We start from the raw sequence: 19,879 nt of genomic DNA, 5'->3' as shown, positions 1-19,879 counted from the left end.
AGCATTTGAGCTGGATGCATTGTCCTTAGGGATTCTTGAATTTTGTCCCTCATTTTGTAGGTAATAGATTAGAGGCCCAGGAGCTCAAAGAGACTGCCCAGGGTCACTCAATTAGTTGTAGGAATTCAAGGACTAGAATCCAGGACTACTGGCAGCCATTTTGTGTTTTAGGCAATTTTATTTTTATTTTTTATTTTTATTTATTTATTTATTTATTTTTTATAAGATAGGGTTTCACTATGTTGGCCAGGCTGGTCTCGAACTCCTGACCTCAAGTGATCCACCCACCTCAACCTCCCAATAGGCAATTTTAAAGAAGCAGCAAACAAGTAAAAAGTTTTGTTTCTTATGAGCAAAGGTCTGATGTGGAAGACAGGCACAACGATTGAATTCGGAATTGAAGTGCATTTGGTTTGTGAGAATGTAACCTGATCCCCGGGCCAGTGGCACTTGCTCTTGCAGTTGCCACCTTCATCCTGAAGCTTAGGGCAGAGCAGCCGTGACTCCCTGGGCCTGTCCCCGGGAATGGAAGCCAAGACAACTGTTGGAGGGTCTGCAGAGTCCTGCCGCTCCTCAGAGCCCAGTCAAGCATGAATGGGTTTTTACAATCTTTAGGAGGCTACAGCGGTCAAGGTCCTTCTAAACCACCTGCAAAAATCTCAGCAGCGTTCCACCTGTCATTGTGAGTGTTCTTTGGCTTCCTGTGTTGATAAGGGTTCTCTCCTTTTTGACAAGAGCCTAAACAAATTGAAACTGTATTTAAATAACAGCACTCTTTTTACATAAAAGAACACCCAGTAAAAAAACAATTTCTTGCCCAGTTAACTTTGTTTATCGAAATTACTAACCTTTAAGTGAGCTGTTACTTGCTTCTGGAAGGAACAGAAAAATGGGGTGAGTGAGGACTCTCAAGGAAAGGAGGGAAGGCTTCTGTGTATGTCTCTTCTTTAACCCACACGCTGTTCTTTGTCATTCTTTTGACCATTTATTCATTCATTCACTCATTTTCCTGTTTGTTTCTATTTTGATTCTATAGAAAAATTTTGACAAAACTTACAGTAAAGAGTTTATATATTGTACGTAAAATATAAATCCAGTTAGGTTTTTGAGAAGGAGGAAACGGAGATTCCATCCATGAATTGTCATATGAAATCTGTGTTAGATACCCAGTTTTACTGTGATCTTTCTAGCAACCAGGATTTAAAAAGGAATACACAATTTCTAGTTATCAGACAGGAAAAAAATCCAAGTTCTTCACTCTGGAACCTAAGTGTTACTATTCTGCGGTGCATGCTATTAGCAAACACGGATGGAAGACTAACGTGTACTTAATACAAAGCTGGCTGCCCAGGGCTCATCCTCCCACCCTGTCTCTCATCAGCGTCCTTGCTTGAGGCCCTGGAGCCCCTGAGAAAACATGTTCTTAGTGTTATCAAAATGTCTTCTTAGTGTTATCACACGCTCCCTTTGGATGTGTGAGGGCCTGGTTCAGGGAAATGGCTTTAGTTTAGTTGAAATGATGTTCTCTAGAGTAGTGACAGGATTTGCAGATTATGAGGCCAGGAGTAGGAATCAGGGAGCATCAGAAATCTCCTGTCCTGGAGCTGCCTGTTCTCTACCAGTGTAGCTTTCCTGCTCTTCAAAGTGCCCTAGACTTCTTATCTGGCCCTTCTCTGCTGTGTCGAAATATGTTTTTGAACAGATGGTCTGGAAGGAATAGAGTTCTGCAGAACACACTGGGAAACGTTGACTCAGGATTAGTAGATGACATGACCACGTGTTAATTTTATGCACGTTCTTAGCTCCTGAAAGTGAGGAATGGACCTTGTGGTTGCCTGGACATATAGAGCACAGGATTTAATACTGTACATACTCAAGGGTAACACTACTGAGATTCCGCTCCAGAGCTCCCAAGCCTCATTCTGAAGTTCTAACAGGAATTTACATTTCTTCCAGAAGGAAGAATTGGTATTAAGATGCCTATGGCTTTACATGTCTGTGAAAACTGATTATTCTTTTTTTTAATTTTTCCTGAGATGGAATTTTGTTCTTGTCGCCCAGGCTGGAATGCAGTGGCGCCATCTTGGCTCATTGCAACCTCCACCTCCTGGGTCAAGTGATTCTCCTGCCTCAGCCTCCCAAATAGCTGGGATTACAGGTGCACACCACCATGCCCAGCTGATTTTTGTGTAGTTTTCCTAGAGATGGGGTTTCGCCATTGGCCAAGCTGGTCTCGAACTCCTGACCTCAGGTGATCCACCTGCCTCGGCCTCCCAAAGTGCTGGGATTACAGGCGCGAGCCACTGCACCTGGCCAAAGAAAGATTATTCTTAACTGCCTTCTCCATCCTCCTAAGACCTGGGGATTGCCAGGTAATAATATACCAGAACCCTCTAGAATTAGTGAGAATACAGGGGAAAGAGTTATAGACATATAATGTGTTGGGCTTTTGTAATAGATGGAGCAAGAGAGAAAACTCTAGACAATAGTTTGTTTTCCTGACATTCAAATGACTTACTCAGAATATTTACTGAATGTTTATGTGGCTTTTTTTTTAATGTAAGCATACATATCATACACTGCATATCCATAGAATCATACGTTTTAGAATGTAGCATTTCTAGCTTCAAAGTTAAGAAGCAGCCTTTATGCTCTGTATGTAGTTGGTGTGGAATCATATGTCTGGACACTAGGCCGAAGGTGGTCATTGGAAAGACCGGGCACAGCGGCTGGGCTTGCTCTTGGCGTAGCCGTGTTGATTCAACTCCCATCACGTGTTTTGTTGAGCAACTAAGATAACTGGTTTGAGCCCTCATGTGAGCAGAATAATTGTGCTCAATTCTACTTGGAATGTTTTTCAAAGTGATCTTAAGGAATGACTTGATTCTTACTTGTGCTTGTTCTTTTTAAAAGTATTAGAAAGGAAGATATCCACACGACAAAGTAGAGAGGAGCTGATAAGAAGGGGAGTTCTTAAGGAATTGCCTGATCAAGGTGAGGAAATTAATCATACATTTTAAATATTTTGGTCCTTCATTCTTTGGTCTTTCTTTTGTTTTCTTTTGAAATTTAAAATGATCATGGGCTTTGTAAGATGAAGCAGTGACTGCTGCACTCCCAAGAGCCTTGCTTCATTGCTAATGCCTTTGTGAGCTGCAGAGAACCTGAAGTATTAGAGAACTCTAGTGACGTTTCTGGTGAATCCGTCACCTTATGTCATTCTAAACCTAAAACTCTGCAAAGGTACATCTGAGGCCGATGCGGATGAGAAACAAATGCTTATGACACATTCTCTTCCCTATTCTTGAGCTTCAGGCTTTCTATTCACATTAAACTTATGTGTTGGAGTAAATGCTAAGTTTTAACTTGGTTCATGCCATTTGTTTTTTAAGACTACCAATGAAAGAGAAGAAAGAAGGCACACATACCTCTTGTCCTTTGCACTCTATAATAACACTGAAATATACAATCAATAAAGCATGAATAGGCAAACTAACCTAATCTGCTTTCTGCATTCTCTCAAGTAATTTTTCAGTATTGTTCTCTTTTCATTTCTCTGAATCTTTCACTAGCAATGATTATTTCTAATTTTTTCCCCTATCTCTGATCTTCTCTTTTTTTATTCTATCTTCCCAAGGAGGAACTTTGTTCAAAAAAGACAAGGATCAGATAGAAACCGGTATTGACCCTCAAAAGAAGACGCTAACATTGGTTATTTCTCCAAATAAATACTACCTAAATTTAAAAATAAAAGACATTTTGTTGCAACATTGTTGATTTATCTCATGCCTCCCTTCCCCTCACATTTACTGGGAGTTAAGTATTATTATTTTACTTTTATGGGAACAAATGAAATGCTATTAATTTAGAATTGAAATAATAGTACAGCTGTTTTCCTGATATATGTTCCTTGCAAAGGACTTAACATTTTTGGCATTCACTATTTATAAATCAAAATGACATGCTTTTTCCAGCATCTGAGTAATTCCAGAGTGGAGCTGAAAAATGCTTTACTGTTTTTCTCCTGATTGAAAGAAAATAGGAAACTCTGGAGTGAATAATACCATTTTCTTAAGCCCTCGTATTTTTGGGGCTGTCAAACTTTTCTTACCCTACTTTATGAATGAATTTTATGTTTTCCCTATTTTTCTATTACCTTGAAGCTACTTATTTCCTGTTTGAGACTTTTAGAGTTAAAAATGCACATTTCTAACTTTTTAAACTTAAAGGTAGGCTTGCAATATCAAAATTAATTTCCTGTCCAACGTCTTTGAAGGCAATAGAGAAATTATATACCCATTGAAACCTTAACACTGGGCCATCAGCTTTATGAGATGGGTCAATACATTTATTAGACATCATTTATTTAGAAATATTTTAAAGAAAGTAAAAAATGGAAAATTTTGTGATTGAAACTGTTAATGAGTTTAAAGGTGGAGATTAAAAGCCCATCTTTTTTCTTAATTAAAATTCGTAGGTAGAAAAGGAATTTGCTCTTTCTAAAAAACAAGTAGCAATGGTCAATTTAAAGAAATGATTTTTATTCTGCCTAATCTGTGTAACTATTTGCCTCATAGATTATAATTTCTTGGGCCGATGTACACTTCTCAGAAATCTGACTCTCTTTGACCTTTTTATTTAACTTTTGCAGTGGAAACTAAAGGTTTTATAACATAAAAGAAGAAAACAATTTTTTAACCTAAGCATAATATAATTGGCTTAATGTTTGAGAAGTCATAAACTACTAGATTTTACTTTGCAACTTGTACATGGTCCCTGTCTAGAACTGTAGAAATTATCTAATGGTTGAAGGTTCCTAAGGATGTCGGTGGTAAATGGAGTCCTTCCCCTATTCAGCTGATGCTGGAGAAAATAGTTCTGTGATTTTCCCAGAAGCAATTATCTGGAGAATTTCAGTCTGAGAGACCAGAAGCTGCTGTTCTTGGTAACAACCTCCTTTCTGCTGCCAGTGAAGATTCGTTCTTTGCTTTGATCTTCTTGACCTTGCCTCTGCTCTTGACAGTGCCTGTCCATCAAGCCCTTTATTCAGTGAGTCAGATAGACTTTAAAAATCCCTCTAGCTGTCCTGAGTTAGACCCCATCCCATCATATCCCATACCCTCCCAACTATTATTATTTTTCCTTTTAGATTCTCTTTTTTATACCCAGACATACCTTCAACCTAAAAGTTCAGTGATTCGTCTTCTCTCCTGGGAAGTCCGTGGTCTGTCCAAGTTTACTGCTTACCTCTGCTTCTTTCCCTCCACCTTTCCCCTTAGCCTTTGACATAAGGTTGTGGAGGCGGCTTTTGCCTGTCTACCATCCTTTCCTTTTCTCCCACTGTGGACTTTTATCACTCGCCTTTTGGTTATACATGATTTTCTCTTTCCATCTCTTCCTCCTTTGACTATAATATATCCGCAATACGCCTGTTTGCTAGAAGAAGGTAACACCCTTCAAACACCGTCATGCTCCTTATTGAACCACTTGCTCCTGTTTGTGCTTCCTCTCTCATTTTACTTTAAGCTTACAACTGTGTTTCGAGTTTTCTCTTTCCTTTGCTCCTGTGAGACATATCGACTTGGGTCATTTACTGTCAACTGCCATCCAGCTCAGCACCCTCTTGCCTTCCTTTGCTCAGCATGGATTTTCCTTACACACATACACCATATCAAGGATTTAACTTGTTTTAATTCTGAAACATGTTCCTTAACACACAATACTAGAAAACCTTTTCAATATACACACCAACTAATTAATAACTTTACGTCCTCTCTGTTTTGTTCTTGAATTCCATATTTATCACAACTGTGTCTCTTTTTTCTACAGTTATTTTCATATTAACTAGCTTTATTTCATGCCTCAAAGTAAGTATTTTCCACATTGTCAACTACTTCTGTCTGTGATAATTCAATTTCTTCTTGTGCCACCACTATTAAAATTTCTCTCTAGCTTTTTCTAAATTTAAAAAATCAGTTTTTAACTAAAGAATTTTCATAATGCTTAAAATAGAATTAAATTGTCAATAACATGACTTCAGTATATTTTTATTACCAACTAAAGTCAAAGAAAACAAAGATAAATTCATATTCGAGTTACCTAAAAACTGAAGATTTTTATATATAAGCAAGTGATTTTCTATTTTCTTTGGAATTTTCCATTCTTCATTTTTCCTTTTTCTGGATATATTGTGTTCTCTTCCTTTTTATAGCTAATTTCTTGGGATTTAATAATAAGAAGTGAGAATCATTTGGATTCTCTTTGGTTTGACATATAGTCTTTAAAAATTCTTAATTTTATTAGTTAAGATTTACTTGTAATGGCATTGCCTTCAATTATTGCTGATTTTAGTTTTACACAGGACTCAGTTATAGGTTATTGGGAGTTATATGACTAAGCAACGATTACTTTTTCATTCTAAAAGTGACATAATTTTATGATTTATTAAAATGTCATGTCTGTTTTTGTTCAGAAGGCAAATGGATTTTATTGTTGAGCCAAAGCAATTCAATCATATTTAATGACAACTTGGGAAATGGTTTCTGTTTTATAAGATTGCCAAGATAAGAGTAGTAAAAAATAGAAAGAACTCTAATCAAGCATTTTTTAAAGTTTGCTCAAACCTTCCAATCGTTAATTTTTCTTTTACAATGGTAGCAAAGCCTCATAAATTTTTCCAGATATAAAATAGGGTTAATCTTTTCAAGAATCTCTGAATTAAATATTTCTGCAAGTCTCTTTCACTTTAGAAACCCGTAGAAATTATGGAAATACAGGAGTTAAAATTAGTCACTTATGATTTTGATAATATGTTCACAATTTTATCAATTATGATTTTTTAAAATTCTTTTGTGATTACTTTTTCAGGTGTTTTTTTCTCGAATGTTTTCAAAATATTTTTAGGACAACTTAGGGGCTTTTGGGCTGGTTATATATAGTAATTACCTAAGTATAGTTTAATCTTTCCATAAATGAAGAAATGAAAATAAAAATAGCCTTGCTATCATCTTTTCCCTGAATATAGAATAAGAGTTATGATACTGTGTGAAGTTAGCACATCATATACTTCATATATTCTGGAACCAGTAGTACTTGGAAATTTTTATATTATCCCACTTATTGTTTGTATGTGGAATTACATTTCATGTTATTTGTGTATATGCACTCACCTTGTGTTTTTGGTGCTTGTTAAAATGTTTATTCCATTTTCCAGATTATTCCTCTCACCATTCTGTTTCTGAATGACAAAGAAACACATAAGTATTGACTTCAACCAAACCTAAGCACTGGAACGGAGGGACTCTGCTGCCCTGGGATTTTGCATAATTAAAATGATCATTCCTATTGTCTTGAAATGACACATAGATACTCCCTCCATATTAGTTTTCCCCCAAGACTAAGAATTTTCTAACTGTTTTGTTTTGAATAAACTATTTGGTGAAACAGTGCAGGGCGTATTTGGTTCCCAGGGACTGAAACATGAACCCAAATTCTACCATCCTAGTAACTGGAAAACTTGTTTTGAAGAAAGCCAGCAAGTTAGACATCTAGGTGTTTCTTTCCCATTTTAGATGGAGATGTAACAGTTAACTTTGAAAATTCAAACGGGCACATGATACCCATCGGAGAGGAATCTACCCGAGAGGAAAATGTAGTAATATCTGAAGAAGGTAATGGCTCTGTATCTGAAAAAACACCACCTCTGGAGGAAAAGGCAGAAGATAAGAAAGGTAAAACAAAGAGAAACCCATATTATTGACTTTAGTATAGCTTAATGTCTAGAGCCAGCACTTAGGCTCCAAATAGTGACTCTAAAACCAGCAGTCTGCAGAGGAAAGGTTTACAAATACAAAAAAGAAAGAAATGTTGACTAGTAAAATGAAATAGGATGATTTTCTCAGGTAGATGCATCCATTTTATAAGCACAGTGTTTGATTTTTTAAATTATTAATAAATGTTAATTAAAAGTAATAACCAGAAGGGGTGACCTCTTTAATCATTAGAGATATCTGGGAAAACTATTCTTTTTTGGGAGCTTTATCTCAAGATCATAATGAAAGAGAAATATGAACATCTTTCTCTGCTGGTTACAACTGGCCCCGTGAGCAGTCCAGCATGGAGGAATACCAAAACCCACATGGCTTGTTCAGCCCAGCACTCTCTCCAGCAGTGGGAACTTGGCTGATGGCATTCACATGTCCAGTATCGTAGGTTCCACATATTTCTGAGAGAGACCCAGGAATAATTCCCAGAGATGCCATGGACTGTGGTTGCTCTGCTGGCTGATTCCCACAGCCTCTGTGCAACTGGAAATTTCAAAATGTGCCAGGGGCAATTATGGTATTACCAGAAGACTTCTTTAGAGACCTTGATTCCTAGAGTGAATTTGCTATGGTAGATTGAGATACCTGCAAAATACATGTCTATCAGTGACTCCCAGAACATTCACAAATTCCTGGTCATGGATTGATGACATCTCAGTACTACTGCTGTGATGTGTAGATACCTCCAAACATGAAATGAAACTTCCATAAGGAAAGATTTTTGGGGGAGATTCTAGATGACTCCATGCAGCATAGAAAAGAATCCTTAGGAAATGTACTGTTTCCTGTTTTGTAACGTCTGTCTCTAAGTTGAATGGTAAAATTTTGTCAAACCTAATGTGTGTTCTATAGGCAGTTTGAATGCTTAGAAACTGATGAAAGTGAATTTTCTTCCTCTGTTCTTGACCCAGATCCTTGAGAGACAAAGGAAAAAAAGAGTATTTGATGACCTATTAAACACACCATTGTAACTTAAAATCATCTGCTCTGGAAGTTCATAACCATCCATTAGTTGCATATATATTAGTCTTTAAAAGTTTTAGAAGCCTGTGTTAATAATCTGTTGGAAATTTATTATTTTGCTTAATTTCAAGGGCTTTATCTAGCCTTATTCCATTGAACATTGACTCTGGTTAAGCTTATGAACACAAATTATGAAATACTTTTAATGATAATATTCCTGGAACATAAAAAGAAAGTAGTCTTAAGTAAATTTTAGTGGGATTCAGTTGAAAGTATTTAGGCAAGTAGTGATGTTTTTTGTTTAAGTCTTACCGTCCTGTCTCGCCAGACTGTTGAATTTCAAATCCATCTGTGGTTTGTCCCTGGCAGCCTTTTCACATCCAAGAATCACATCCTGCATTACATAACAGTGCCATCTCTGGTGCCTGGTTGGTGTGGGGTATTCGTCACTAGACTGGCCAGACATCAAAAGAAGTGTTTCCCTTATCAACATCATAAAAACTTGCTGACAGTTTTATATGAATTAACCAACAAACCTTGATGTTCTAGAAAGAAGATAGCAGATCTTCTGGGTCCATGAATATTTGAGAAGTGTTTTTCTTTACTTTGAATTAGGACATTCCCTTCTTTCTTGTCTGATAAGGTCCCAGAGAGCCTCTTGCTTGGTCAGTAAGTACATGAGGAAGGAACTGGGAGTGCTGGATGCTACGTACCACTAAGAGGTAGTGTGGCTCTCTCCCATGTGGACAGTGCACATGCCAAAGCCACAAGGGGAAGCACTCGGTATAGAAGCTACTTCCTGAGACTAAAAAGAATGTCACGTGTAACTAATATTTCAGTGTATTATGTTAATTAGAAAATGCCTTATGGCAAAGGTAATAATTTACTTCTCTAGAAAAACACATTTGTTAATTCTGAAGACCAACTCAAGCTTCACTTTTGCCTCTGTTCCTCTTCTGCTCGTGTTAGCTCACTACCATGCCAACCCCACCATCCCACGATCTTAATTCACTCTTTATTTTGGGATACAGTGCTCCCTTTCCTTCTGCATGAAGCCAGCTTAATCAAGAGCATTAAATCATCTACTTGGTTCTATTTGCCAAACCATATCACCTGCCTTTAGAGCTCTAGATGTGTATTATATCTCTTCATAAGACAGTATCTCAATACTTTAATATTTGAAACATCACCGTCCAAGAAAGCAAAGCAAATGGCATGTGGTGTCCTTCACACTTGCTCTATGAGTAGATTTCACCCAGGCCCTCTGGGCATTTCTGGGTCTCCTGAAGGGACCTGATTCTGTAGTTGGTACAGTGGTCTTGGGCCTCCTCTGCCTAATACTAAAGACTTCTTCCTCGAGGTCTTCGGGGCTCTTGGTCTCTCATTATTCTCTCTCAGCAAGTGCCTTTAAATTTATAAGAGCAGAAAAACTGACTTCCTCCCTGTTAAATAAAGCTTGGTATAAACATCAGAAATCTTATGGCTGAGCGCGGTGGCTCACGCCTGTAATATCAGCACTTCGGGACGCTGAGGCAGGTGGATCACCTGAGGTCAGGAGTTTGATACCAGGCGAAACCCCATCTCTACTAAAAATACAGAAAATAGCCGAATGTGATGGCTGGTGCCTGTAATCCCAGCTATTCTGGAGGCTGAGGCAGGTAGAATCACTTGAGCCCAGGAGGCAGAGGTTGAAGTGAGCTGAGGTGGCCCCATTGCACTCCAGCCTGGGTGACACCCAGTCTCAAAAAAAAAAAAAAAAAAAAAAGAAATCTTATAAGAATTCTTCTGAAATCTTATAAGTATCTTCTAAGAAATCTTGCTTGATATTATTTTTATTAATTTGTTGTAAAAAAAAATCTTCAGTGAAGTACCAAGTGATGAATACTTACTTGTTCCACAAATAATGAAGGTCTACCATGGGTGACACTACTGGGGGCCAGGAAAAGCGTAGTGAATGAAAAACGGCCTTTTCCTGAAGCAGAGTGTGGCCTTGAGGAGACCAGAATGCAAACAAGCAATTGCAATGCAAGATGCAAAGTACCATGGAAGGCCTGAGCACAGCACCCCAAGGGAGCTCACAGCAAGAACCAACATTGGTTCTCAGAGGAAGATATTTACAAACTAAGACATGAAGGAAACAAGAAGGAGGTAGGCAAGCGAAGCAGAGGAATTGGGTCAGAATTGCATTCTAGGCAGGGCGAAGACCACATGCAGTCCCAGGCTTGTTCTAAGTGTCGTTGAGCTCAAACCTTCCAGTGGCCAAAGGAGCCAACCCTGGAGGTTTGGGAAACAGCTTGTTTTCCAGACCACATTGCTCAAAAGCCTAGCATCCTTATCAAGCCAGAATGACTAGGCAGCCCTTTCTTAACCTTCTCTTGAAATGATGGTACTCCTGTATACCATCAGTTTATATCCTGTCTTCAGATCACATGGTAAGTGTAAAGAATCCAACTTGACTTTATTCATTACCTCCCAGCTGCAACTAAAGCATCTGTCTTCTACTGATGTGTGTGTCGATAACTATTAGACAGTCAGGCCCATTCATAGAATAGACAAAGTGTTTAAAGCATTGTGTTCGATGCGATTTTAAATTTCAGACAAAAAGAGTTTATAATTCAGTCAAAAAATTATGCTATTTGCATACCCATATGCACACCATACACACACACACACACACACACACACACACACACACAACTTAATAATCACCAGAATGACAAATGTTCACACATAGTTGGTAGAGTTTGAAGAGTCAAGAGGAGTGGATCATGTTCTCCAAGGCTCCAGGACAAACTCTGTTTGCAGTATGTTCATTTTCTGCCCACGAGGTCTTGTCATTGCCAACCGATATGGTGAACCATCTCCTCCTTTCCAAACCCAGAAGCTGGATTCCTTCTGGTATACCTTTAGAATTTTAAACCTTAGGCAGAAAGAAAAAATACCCCTCAGTGATATGCTATGAAGGGAGAGTATAAAACACGTGTAGAGTTGGTGGTATATAAGAGAATTAAGGTGCCATGTGTTACAGATCTGTTTGACTTTCACCACGGAGGATGCTATTGAGCTTAGTCTCCACGCTTTATGGTATTATGCTGGGGGCTAAAGTTACAAAGATGTATTTAAGGAATAGGCTTCAGCCATATTTCAGAAGATTGGCAAGTTAATGTATATGTATATATTTTAAGTTAAATGGTATAGGTGTGTATCCACTTGTATCATTCTCAAACCTAACTGACTTTTGCGATTGACTTGACTGGCTAAGACCTGCTGAGTTAAGAGGGCCACTACTATTAATACAGTATATATGGTACTCAGCTTTGTCGAGGAGACAAGGTGTATAGACAGAAAGACAAAAATACAAAATAGCTGCTGATAGATGTTGAGTAAATGGCTCACACGATAAGCCTGAGTAAGTTCAGAGGTAGGAGAGGTCAACTTGGGCTGTGGTGACGGGAGGTGATTTTGTGGCTGAGGCAGAATCAAAGGTGAACTTTAAAAGAAAACCTTTATTGATTACCTACTGGAACTTAAGTCATCATATGGTAATTATATATGTAGATTGATGGGGAATGTGGTTAAAAAAAATAGAAGTCCATACTTCACACTCATTAGGACAAGAAACAAAATAATAGAAATAATAATAAAACGCAATATATCCCAATATTAAAACCCTTTCTTGATCATTCAGTAATGGGAGGACAGACTTGGTTAAGGCTCGATCTTGTCTTAACACTGTCTTATGTTTTGTACTGTGCCCCTTTTATAAGAAAATGCTGCTTAGCTCTTTGGACCAGAATGGTATTTTAGTTTAATTCTTATCAGTCACTATTAGAAAGAATATAGATGTGAATATATGAATGAACCTTCAGCATCTCCACTGTCTTTAAGTAACAGGAGACTGATACCCTTTCTCCTCTGGTTACACAAAACCTTGTGAGAAGCTGCTCTTCTTAGGTATGAGTTTTGGGTGAATTTTAGTCTTTGTCTTTCCAAAATAATTATTCATCTTTACATTACTATACTTATAGACCTAAGTATTTCTTGGATGTGGCACCATCTAGATGTACCTACGTATAGTAGTGACAGTATTTGAAAAGGCCGGGCATGGTGGCTCACGCCTGTAATCTTGGCACTTTGGGAGGCCAAGGCAGGCAAATCACTTGAGCCCAAGAGTTCAAGACCAGCCTGGGCAATGTGGCAAAACCGCATCTCTACAAAAAATAGCAAAATTAGCCGGGCATGGTGGCAAACAACCTGTGTTCCCAGCTACACGGGAGGCTGCGGTTAGAGGATCACTTGAGCCCAGGAGATTGAGGTTGCCGTGAGCCATGATCATGCCACTGTACTCCAGCCTGGGTGACAGAGCAAGACCCTGTCTGAAAAAAAAATTTTTTTTGAGATTTTCTTTCATACACACACATACACACACACACACACACACACACACACACGAAAGGAAGGAAAGGGCAGAGGAAGTTATTGTAGAACAGGAAGCTGCCAATGTACTGGGAAAGCTTTAGAAAATTTTGCTAATAGAAGATGATTCATTCCAAAGTGCATTGTTGCCTCATGTAAAAGATTCTCCAGAGTCTCTCTCAGCTTAGAAAATAATTGGTTTTTGACTGCAGCGAGACTGAGCACAAATCCCTTTCAGCTGGATCAGGCTTGAGTTCTCGAGGGTAACTGTGAGTCCAGCAGTTGCTGCAGCTGTCAGTCCTCACCCCACAGCAATGACTGTCACACGCTCTTCTGCCACTCTCCAGGGAGCCTTCAACTTTGTTAAATCACTGTTTGTTCAATTTAAACATAGCACTTCATGCCCGCATCATCATCCAGCAACCCCAGATTCAAGGCTGGAACTGAGGCCTCTGACTTGCAAACATTTACACACATCCTCAACCTAACTTCATCAAAGTAGTTTGTACAACCGATTTTATTAAAGGGTGATTCACGTACCCTGAGAACACATCTCAGTTTGTCTTTCAGCCTTCGTTTTCACCCCAAACTGTGTTCTGTCTGGTGCAGAACGCCATGCTGGTTCCCAGGTGCCAAGCAGCCTCGCTTTGTGTCCACTATCGTCACGTCTCGCTCCTCGTGTTTATATGGTGTGTGTCTGTATCAGTCTGCTTCTGTTCACTTTCTCATTTATAGAGAACACTGAAAACCACTCTGAAACACCGGCAGCTCCTGCTCTACCTCCTTCTGCTCCTCCTAAGCCTAGACCCAAACCTAAACCCAAAAAATCACCTGTGCCTCCGAAAGGGGCCACTGCTGGGGCCAGCCACAAAGGTGACGAAGTGCCTCCCATTAAAAAAAATACCAAGGCTTCTGGTAAGCAGACCCCCGTCCCTCCACCCAAGCCAACAAGCCGAAACACAACCCGAGAGGCTGGTGAGTATGCCCCCAGTGTCCTGTGGGGTCACTTCTAGGGTGCCTGGCTCTGGGATGGGGCTAATTGTTTCTTCTATGTGTGATGGGCTTTGGTGTCTTAGGACCTTACACCAGCAGATTCAGCTCTGACACAAAGAATGCCCAGGAGATTCCTTTGTTGCTGTCTACCAAAGGACCATCAACTCATTGAAGAGTTCACCTCATTAGCTTTTGAGTGAATGTACTGGTTTGAGTGTCCACTATCAGCACCAGTTGAAGGATACTTGGAGTAGTATGCCCGGTGGATGACAATGATCTGATATACTGATGACATTATTTAGACATTGACTGACCTTCTACCTATATGAGTTTATGGATGGCTTTTTGGCTTGGATTTTCTTTCAAAATATCTTAGGTTTGCATGTAAAAATGTGACAATTATAACTTTGATACATTTGCTGGATGTTAATGTGTTAAATCCTCAGCATCCATCGTCATCTCCCTCCTGATAAATGAAAAAAAGGGTTCATATGACCTGTTTCAGCTCTACCCCACCACTTTCTACTGCAGTCAAAACTGTTTCGGTGGAGCTGAAAGTTACCTTCTCAGTGCTCCACACCTTCCCTGTAGACTTGCATGTTCTAAGGCAAAGCATCCTGGTGTCCTGTGGTTATAAGTTGCTATTACAGATCACCAGTGGATGTTTGAGTGACCTGCAATACCTTCATGCAATACGTATCCAGCTTTGCTTTACAATCAGATATGCTCAATGCAAAGTGGAAACTCCCATTTTTCTAGTGAAGAGGAATAAAGATGCCTACCGTGTCCTTTACCTTTTAAAAGGACATTAATCAGGCCAGGCCTGGTGGCTCACAGCTGTAATCCCAGCACTTTGGGAGGCTGACTCAGGTCCCTCACTTGAGGTCAAGAGTTTGAGACCAGCCTGGTCAACATGGTGAAGTGCCCCCTCTGCTAAAAATACAAAAATTACCTGGACATGGTGGTGCACACCTCTAATCCAAGCTACTTGGGAGGCTGAGGCAGGAGAATCGCTTGAACTCAGGAGGCAGAAGTTGCAGTGAGCTCAGATCGTGCCACTGCACTCCAGCCTGGGCGACAGAGTGAGACTCCATCTCGAAAAAATTCTTACTGTCCTTAAAATTAATAGCAACTTTCTAGCAGTTGTCTGCCAGGATTTGCCTTGGTGTTGGTCTTTTCCCCTCATAATGTATGCCCTTAATGCTCAAATTCAGAGAGCGGTTTAGTTGACAGTATAACAGATCTCTGAATGCCAGTAGACGTCCCTCTCCCTGTGCTCCTCCCTTCCCACCTTTGACCTTTAGTGTCTGGGTCTCCTCTAATAAGCTCTAAACTGAAATGTCCCAGAATGATGTGCCAACAGCGCCCAGTGGCCATCGCCTCAGGGGCCAGCTGTCCTCACCCATCAGTGTCCGTTCATGTTGGGATCTGTGTGTTTTCCAGACTTCCTAGCAAACCCTAGGAGCATTGCTTAAAGTAAGGCAGGCACTGATCTACTTCCTGAAGAACAGCCCCAAACGATCACTCTGTCATTGGGAATTAAGCTCCTGTCTTGCACTAGCTTCTCCACTTTCCCATTCTCCACATGGTAGTGGCTCACTCTGAACTCGGCTTGGACTCTCTTTACTTCCCTGAGAAGAAAGCCGATGATTCACACAAGGACAGAGAGCAGCTTTCATGAGCGATTTTGAGGTTTTCTCTAGATATTTTGTTTGAAGATTGATTTAGGCACTCATGATGTTCCTAAGAGAATAGCACAGTCATTTTAGTCATTGTATTGTAAAAGGCCCGACCTTTTCAGAGACTATCACAGAGAAACGGGGTTGCATTTAAGTACACCAACAAGGCCATCATGTAAGGATCGTTTTATCCAATACTGATAATATCCCTTGATGATCTGACTGATACTCCGTTTGTGACCATTTAGAACTTTCTGCATGGTAACTTTGTTTTATTTGAATAATATGGACCTTCCAGAAAAGTTTGTTCAAATGCAGCTCTTGATGTTCAATCCAATGATTTAAGTTCTTAAAGCAGTCATCAGTTAAGACTCTTTCTCTATTATTAAGTTAGTATAGACCTCCACCTGCCCAGGTATCAGTTTTAGAACATTCAGCCTCTTTGCCGGGGAAGTAGGGGTAAATCTGCTTGATTTTGGTTTCTCATTGTTACACGTTATTAACAACAAACATACTTAACAGAAGAGAGGTGGCATGTTTTTATTATGCCCTTAATTCAAGGTAACTTAAGCAACATGTTTGCTTTCAACAAAGACCTGTCATTTAAGAAGGTTCTTTAAAAAAAAAAAAAAAAAAAAAAAACTATAATGTGGCTTGAATTTGCACTCTGAGCATTGAAAAAAATATTTTTCCTCAAGCCAAGCTAAAATTAACTTTTCTGTTAACGATGAAAGACTTTTCTTGGCAGGTCATCGTGGCTCACGCTTGTAATCTCAGCACTTTGGGAGGCTGAGGTGGGCAGATCACCTGAGGTCAGGAGCTCGAGACCAGCCTGTCCAACATGCTGAAGCCCCTCTACTAAAAATACAAAAATTACCCAGGCATGGTGGCAGGTGCCTGTAATCCCAGCTACTTGGGAGGCTGAGGCAGGAGAATCACTTGAACCCGGGAGGCAGAGGTTGCAGTGAGCCGAGCTTGTGCCACTCCACTCTAGCCTGAGTGACAGACTGAGACTCTGTCTCCAAAAAGAAAAGAATTTCCTTTACAAATTATTAGAATTGATATGTGGAAAGAATTCTGTTTAACTTACCTAAGAAAATAATTGAACATGGTTAGGCACCAAATCCTTAGCGTCTTTGTTGTGAAAAGTAAATGTAGAATGGATGTTGATTGAAGGAGTCTGCTTAATGAGTTTGATTTCTAGGCTAGGGAAGGTTGTTTTTTATAAAGATGTATTAACAGGTTTAGATCTGGGGAAGAACAGTTCTATTTATGTATATCTTAAACCATAAAGACCCCAAAACCATAGGGACTCCTTTTAAGCCTGGAACCTGTCACTAAAAGAGACTGGCTTCTTTAGTATCAGTCTAATCAGAATTAATGAAGTTTTACATCTCATTGTCTATTCTTTTATTTATTCTTCATCTCTTCACCCTCCCAATTGACTTCAATAAAGTCATAACCAGAGGTAAGTTACAATAATATCTGTATACAGCGTGGATTGGCTTCATGATACTAACAAGGTATTTTCTAATTGTTCTATGAAAGATAGTTGAACCCTCATGAAAAGAAGGAACTTACAACATTATAGCAGAAGAAGCCATTAGGAGAAATTTATAGGTCATAAAAGTCATGAAACAGAAGAGTATTCTCAGAGGAGTTTATCTTATCATCATGTATTTACTAAGATGACATAAAGGAAGGAGTAGCTAATCTTTTTGTTCTGAAACGGTTTGGGTTGAGGGTGCCCTATCTGGAAGTAGGCAAATATACTGTAGCGATCCTCCAATGAAGATCTTCTGGGAACTTAAGCATTAAGGAAGATTACATTTGTGAAAGTGGGGTCAGAAGACCTGAGAATGATATTCTTTCCCTTCACATTATTTAGGACCAGGCATGGTCCTGTCTATAATCCTTTGGAGTCACCAAAGCCTCTCACTTTGCGAGGCTGAGGTGGGTGGATCCCTTGAGCCCAGGAGTTCAAGACCAGCCTGGCCAACATGACAAAACCCTGTCTTAACAGAAATATGTTAAAAAATTAGCTGGGCATGGTGGCACACACCTGTAGTCCCAGCTACTCAGGAGGCTGAGGCTGGAGGACCACCTAAGACCAGGAGGCAGAGGTTGCAGGGAGCCAAGATTATACCACTGCACTCCAGCCTGGGTGACAGAGCAAGACCCTGTCTCAAAAAAAAAGAAATTAGGAGCAACCCATGTAAATATATTTTGTAAAAAACAAGTTTTTTCCAGGCTTTTGATGTTTTGAAGGGAGTATACCTTTCCTGTGTGGCCATGGGTTTTCCCTTTGCCCCGTCTCTACTGCAGAGGGAAGTAGAGGCCAGCATGGCAAGCTTCCTTCTCTGGAGCTACGGGAACAGCTGGATTGCGTTTTACTCTTTTAGCAGTAAGATGAGTGATTTTGTTTTTGACCCAGAAAGGAGCTGGATATATACTCCAGCCTCTTCTGAATACGGGCCACCACTCTAGTCCTAGAAGGACATTATACAACATGTATAATTTATGATGAGCCCAGCTGTGTGCTGCCCCCAGCTAGCTGCTGGTGTTTGTCCTCTGCATACCATAACATTCCTTCTTGAGAGCAGACTGGGCTTTCTCAAGTGACCCATAGACAAGGAGCAGAGGATTCTCCCTTTGGCTGGCTCAGCTAAAGACTAAAGGTGGGAGAAGACAGAGGGTTCCTGTTCCTCCAAGTTTTGTCATAAACATCACTTACTCCTTGCTGGATTGTAGGATGGGAGGGACAGAAGACAAGATCATTATCTTTATTGGCCTATTTTCTCTTACTCATTTATTTGACAAATTTTAAAGGGAACATTTTAAATGTTGTTGACAGTTACATCTTAGTTACTTTATTTTAAAAAGCATTGTATTTGATTTTTTAATGCAAAGTCTCTCTGTTGTAGCTGGCTCCTCTCATTCAAAAAAACAAACTGGCTCTAAAGCATCAGCTTCGCCATCCACTTCATCCACCTCATCTCGTCCCAAAGCTTCAAAGGAGACAGTATCTGGCAAAACAGGGACAGTGGGGACCACCAAGGGCAAGAAAAAAACTGGCAAGCAGGCAACGACTTCTCACCTGTCCTCAGACACAACCACTTCTGGCACATCCAGCCTGAAAGGAGAGCCTTCGGAGACCAGAGTGGAGAGTCTCAAACTCGAACAGACTGTCCCTGGAGCCGAGGAGCAGAACGCAGGCAAATCCAAGTCCACGGTCTCTCCAACCCCTGTGGCTCCCACACCTTCTCCTCCTGCCCCTCCTCTCCCTCTTGAAGATCAATGCATTACTGCCTCAGATACTCCTGTTGTCCTGGTCAGCGTTGGAGCTGACCTGCCCGTCTCTGCCTTAGACCCAAGTCAGCTTCTTTGGGCTGAAGAGCCGATGAACAGAACCACTCTCCACTCAGACACTGACTTAAGTGTTAACAGAGAAAATGCAAAATGGTAAGTTGGGGAACAAGCTCCCTATTTTATCTGAGAACTAAAGATCACTAATGTATTGTGTTGGAAATGAAGCAAACAGGTTTGCTTTCTTTTATAATTTAACCTACTGAGTGTTAGGCATACATATGATCCAACCATTGGTAGAGCCAACAAATACCACTTGAGATCGGTGTTTTCAAGTACTGTTAGAGCCTGCCTCAGCACTGCCCAGCAGTCCTCAGTTCCCTTCTCTTTCCTTTCAGTGCTTATTTTAAATCTTTACCACGTGGGTCCAGTCTGCTCACCCACTCACATCAGCAAGTGACTGAGCTCTCCTCTTCTCCAAGAACATAAAGAAGATCAGACGAGAACTCTCAAATTGGAACTCTTCTCTCCAGCAGTAGAGTTGGCCCCCTTCTTGTTCCTTTAAATTCCCACCCAGGTGAAATGTTAGGTCCTCTGTGAAGCCATTCAGTACTTCCAGACAGAATTGATTATTGTGTCTGCTATCTGTAGACAACCCTTTTTCCTACCTGTGGGACAGAATTAGCCAACGTATCTTAT

The 19,879-nt window shown here is 40.0% G+C and overlaps 1 protein-coding gene across 7 annotated transcripts in view; it reads left to right on the top strand.

The window, feature by feature from the left end:
- The window catches only part of PHACTR2 (phosphatase and actin regulator 2), a 293,379-nt gene that overhangs the window by 219,536 nt on the left and 53,964 nt on the right, over positions 1-19,879 (top strand). For 4 of the 7 annotated variants that reach the window (XM_032274573.1, XM_032274575.1, XM_032274572.1 and 1 more), the window contains 4 exons: positions 2,914-2,994; positions 7,572-7,730; positions 13,938-14,177; positions 18,799-19,336. In XM_032274573.1, the coding sequence (XP_032130464.1) occupies positions 2,914-2,994; positions 7,572-7,730; positions 13,938-14,177; positions 18,799-19,336 (1,018 nt within the window). The remainder of the gene's footprint in view (positions 1-2,913; positions 2,995-7,571; positions 7,731-13,937; positions 14,178-18,798; positions 19,337-19,879) is intronic. The other 3 variants (XM_032274577.1, XM_032274576.1, XM_032274574.1) reach the window with 1 other exon arrangement.

This window comes from Sapajus apella, unplaced genomic scaffold, assembly GCF_009761245.1.
Source record: "Sapajus apella isolate SASKATOON/1434 unplaced genomic scaffold, GSC_monkey_1.0 scaffold6, whole genome shotgun sequence".
In the NCBI taxonomy this organism is placed as follows: Eukaryota; Metazoa; Chordata; class Mammalia; order Primates; family Cebidae; genus Sapajus; species Sapajus apella.
This window is presented reverse-complemented; position numbering and strand designations above follow the sequence as displayed.